At 44.7% G+C, this 4,495-nt stretch overlaps 1 protein-coding gene across 1 annotated transcript; it reads right to left on the reverse strand.

The window, feature by feature from the left end:
• Nucleotides 1-760: 760 nt before the first annotated feature.
• On the reverse strand, nt 761-4,049 carry LOC128864448 (protein odd-skipped). Its single transcript, XM_054104112.1, has 2 exons — nt 3,439-4,049; nt 761-2,986 (listed from the first exon to the last, which is right to left on the reverse strand). The coding sequence occupies exons 1-2, from the start codon at nt 3,506-3,508 to the stop codon at nt 1,719-1,721; spliced, it is 1,338 nt and encodes a 445-aa protein (XP_053960087.1). The 5' UTR covers nt 3,509-4,049; the 3' UTR covers nt 761-1,718.
• Between the last annotated feature and the right edge of the window lie 446 nt (nt 4,050-4,495).

Raw genomic sequence — 4,495 nt, forward strand, 5'->3', positions numbered from 1 at the left:
TGCGTAATTTTCCGCTCTTGGTGATAAGAGGGCGTTCATGTTAGCGGCTTATTCCGTCGAATGCAAAAGTGGGAAGAAGACAAATTCCTTTGTAATACCAAAAAGTTGCTTGAGTATTTAAAAACGAGATATGGTTCAAGGTTTTGCCATAGGCTATATTAAAAACATTCAAGAAATACAAGCGATCTTGTTTGACCTGCGAACCAAAATTACAGCTGCGCGCTGTGCTCCGCCTTTACGGAAACTCATACGAATATTCACAACTTAAAGTCAAAAGCTATTTAAATTAGAACTGCCTCATAACTGACACCCACAGCCTCTGCCATTCAAGAATCTATTCAAAATTCAAAACACAACTAAATTTGTTGTCATAAACATGTCACTTATTTATTTATTGTACAGAAATTTATGCAATTTATTCATAACGCACGCCAAACCAACTCACCAACCGGCCAACTGACTAAACTGACTAACTGTTTGACGCTCCAATTGACCAACTATTGCGCATGGCTAATATGTGGCTAAGTAGCAGGCTGACAATGAGATCATTCCTGCTTTCAGCTTACTGCTATAATTATAAATTATTCAAGCCAGTGGCGTGGCGCACCCAGCAGCAGCCGTCAGACTCCACTGAGTCTGAGACCACTTTGTGGTAGCCACAGAAGAGTTGTACGAAGTGAATGAATATTAATAAATAAAATTTCCTTTTTTCTGTTTTCAAATATATTATCATTTGATCTTTTATTTTATAATACATACTTTTTTTATTTTACAATACATACATACATACATACATGCATACAATCAAATATGTGTCCATAAATAAAACAGTCTACGAAGCCGATAATTCGGCGATTTTTATAACTACAGCCTACAGCCTACAACTATTAGGTACAGCAAAGAGCGGAGAAACAACAAAATTTGCTAAATTATCATATGTTTGTATGTATAAAATATTACATATCTACAAATTACAATAAAAAAAAAACTTGTACACAAATCGGGCCTACGTACATACGCGCACGATAAATATATATCTATGTATATATATATATATGTGTGTGTGTGTGTGCATTTGCAATTGTGCTTTGTTGTATGTCTTTTTCGCTATCGACGATCAGTTGTGTCGAAGACGATCGTAAATTAAGTGAAACGCGCGCAAACGGCCTTTTCCATAAATACTTCTGCTTTGGCATTTTTTATTTTTGTTTAAAAGTTTAAAAAATCTATGTATTTGTGTGTCTATGCATTGGCTTAAATCTAAATATATAAATGCATATGTGTGTGTGTGTGCGATTCTCTATGCATTTAACTAACGCTAATAATGACTTCAACTAAGTTTGTGTATGCGTGTGTGTGTGTGTGTTTTTGTCGCCATTCTTGGGACAACAGCCTCTTTATGGGTCATAACTGGGAACTCTTGTTTTGAACTTTGAATGCCCGACTGCCTGAAGCGGATCGGTAATCCAGAAGCATAGCTGCCTTGCAGCATTTTGTCGCCACTGCGCGTCCAGCCGACATTTGGGGCCAACCGCGCCTAAATGAGTTTCGTTGCCACAAACTGTAGCAAGCAGCCAACTGCCATCCTGCACTGCAGCGAACATTTGAGAACGTGAAGCATTAGTTGCGATTTTTTCACAATCGCTGCTGTCGCGCTCTGCCAACTTGCACCAACGACTTTTTGCGTCTACGTCTGCGTCTGCGCTAACGAGCGTCGTCTACCTGCTCATGATCTCAGCAATGCTGAAACCTAGCGCGCGTTTTGGACGCTCACCGCCGCCACCGCCGCTATTCGTTTGCACGCTCGACGCCGATAGGTCGAGTATGGGTGTTGTTGGTGTGCTGGATGTTGAGCTGGTTGGCGATTTGGTTGGTGTCCCCAGCGTTCCGGGCATTGTCAGCTCATTGCACTTGGCGCCGCCGCTGTTGTTTTTGATCGCTGCCAATTGCGCTTCGGTGTGGCTGTGCAGGTGACTCCGCAAATTGGCGCGCTGATTGAAGCTACGCTGGCAAATGGGACATTTGTGTGGCGCCTCCTCCAGATGAGTCACTTTGTGTACGGCAAGTGTACGCGACTGACAGAAGCCTTTGCCGCAATCGCTGCACTTGAACGGCTTCTCCTTGGAGTGTATGTAGCGATGATCGCGCAAGTGATCCTGCCGGCGGAACGCCTTGCCGCAGATGTCGCATGAGTACGGCCGCTCGTCGGTGTGCGTACGTTCGTGGATGAGCAGATTGTATGACTTGGTGAAGTGGCGATTGCAATACTTGCAAATGAATTGCTTCTTTGGTCTACTACCCGCAACGGGCGCACCGCCGGCTAACTTCATCGCCGCCGGCAAGCCAAGGCGTGCGGCGGGATGCAGTGGATGTAGCGCAGGATGAGGACGCATATAATGCGCTCCAGCGCCGGGCGGCACCGCGTGCGGGTGGGGTGGCGTGTGTGGATGCTGATGGCTGTGATGATAGAGCGCGGCACTGCGCAGCCATTGATTCATGAGTAGCGCCTGATGTTGCTGCACCGCGTCGGCGGCCATTGTGGCGTCGGGTAGAAATTGTGTGGCGTGACCGTAAGCGTAAGCGGCCGCGGCTTGTTGCTGCTGCTGCTGCTGTTGTTGTTGCTGTTGCTGTTGCTGTTGCATGTGCAACCACAAGCGATGCTGTTGCTGCTGGTGATGTTGTTGCACTGCTTGCTGTTGCTGCAAATGCTGTGCCTCTAGTAGCGCGGACGTGTACGGGCGGCGCTGTGCTTGTGGCGACGTCGGCAACAGCGCCATGTGCGGCTGCTGCTGCTGTTGCTGGTGGAGAAGAAGTTGTTGTTGCATTTGTTGTTGCTCCATATCGTAGAGTGGGTTGCTGCTAACGTGCGACTGCTGGTGGCTACGGCCACGCGTGTGTTCTTCCGTCGGCGTATGCGGCGGCGTTAATATGGGCGAGATGCTGCTCTCGCGTTCCTCTTTGATGACCAGGTACTCTGGGGCGAAATCTATTTGGGAGGGAGGCAAGTAGATGATTAGTTCATGAAAGGCATATTTTTATAGAAAAAAAAGGATATTACATGTTGTAGATTAAGGAGAATATTATAAAAGAAGCTGTATTGGTTTCAAAATTTTTCATTATTATTTTAGTTTTTTAAATTACGGTAAATTCTATTAGATGAGCTGCTATACAAAAATTGAGATGAGATTAGCTATAAAAAAATGTAAAAAGTCTTAAAATATTTTCATCTGATAAATAGACTCGTTTGAAAAAAAAAAAAAAAATACAAAATTAAACTAGAAAAATTTTATAAAATATTTCGAACTATCGAACATATTTTTGCAATCAGTACAGCTGCATATGCATCTATATATATTTTTTTTGTAAAATCCTCATTCAAAAAAATCTCCAACTCAACTCTAATTTCCTTCATTTTACCGTCGCTATTCGGTCACTCACCGTGTTCTTTTATGCTTATCTCGTCGTCCACCGTCACGTTGCTTAGCGGCGACGCCGATCTGGAGGACATATTTTTGGTCTGGTATTCACTTTTATGCTAAACTTTAACACCCAATGCGCACCTGTGTTTTTCTTTACGAAAACTTAGCTTTTAATTACTCAAAATTTACGTCTCTGCTCAGCACTTTAACGTCTGTTATTGTTGTAAATCGGACACACAGCGTCCGTATAAATTTTTAACGTTTTTCAAACAACGTCTCGTCTCAAACTGATTTCAGGTTTGTCATCGCGCGAACAACTCAATTTCGAATGTGTTTTCCACTCGATATCAACACAGGAGCGCGGGTGCGTAATGTTACTCTGTGCATGTGTTAGTACTCGCTACGTATATGTGTGGGTAAATATTCTACGGCTGTGTACGCTCTCTTCTGCTTATCGCAGTACCACTACTAGCCCATCCCTTGGCATGCAGTGACTCGCTGAGTGTAGAGTGAGTGGTGAGCGCACTGTGAGTTGTGTTGGCTTCTGGCTCTATGGCTTCTGTTTGAACGCGCACGGTGAATCTTTGCTGTTTGGTTTTTGGTGTGTCTGTGGCAGCCGCTCCGCTGCTGTGAGTAGCTCAAATGTGACTGTAGCTGCTGCTGCTGTGCCAACTGGTTTTTGAAGCCAACAAAACACGCTACGTACGTCTCTGTGTGGCCCCAGCAAAACGGTGGTGGAGGCGGCGGCGGCATGTGTACGCGTGTTTGTGAGAGTGTGTGTATCCTTGTCACGCTATCAGCCAGTCAGTAACGATCAACAGCAGCTAGCCAGTCACTACTGTCTGTCCGCACGTTCACAAATTCATGTGTATGTGTGTGCGTATACATATCCATTGAATTGTTTTTGTACGTCCACAACTTGAGACTGTGTGCGCGGCATGTGCAGGGTAAATTATTGGGAAATGGCAGTTTGGTGTACGCCTACCACTCCAATTGTCGCTTGGGATTGGCTGTTGTGCGAATGCCTGCTGGGCACTGCTATCAGCAGTGTTGTTGCTTACACTGCTATCCTGCTG

The sequence above is a fragment of the Anastrepha ludens genome, chromosome 5, assembly GCF_028408465.1.
Source record: "Anastrepha ludens isolate Willacy chromosome 5, idAnaLude1.1, whole genome shotgun sequence".
In the NCBI taxonomy this organism is placed as follows: domain Eukaryota; kingdom Metazoa; phylum Arthropoda; class Insecta; order Diptera; family Tephritidae; genus Anastrepha; species Anastrepha ludens.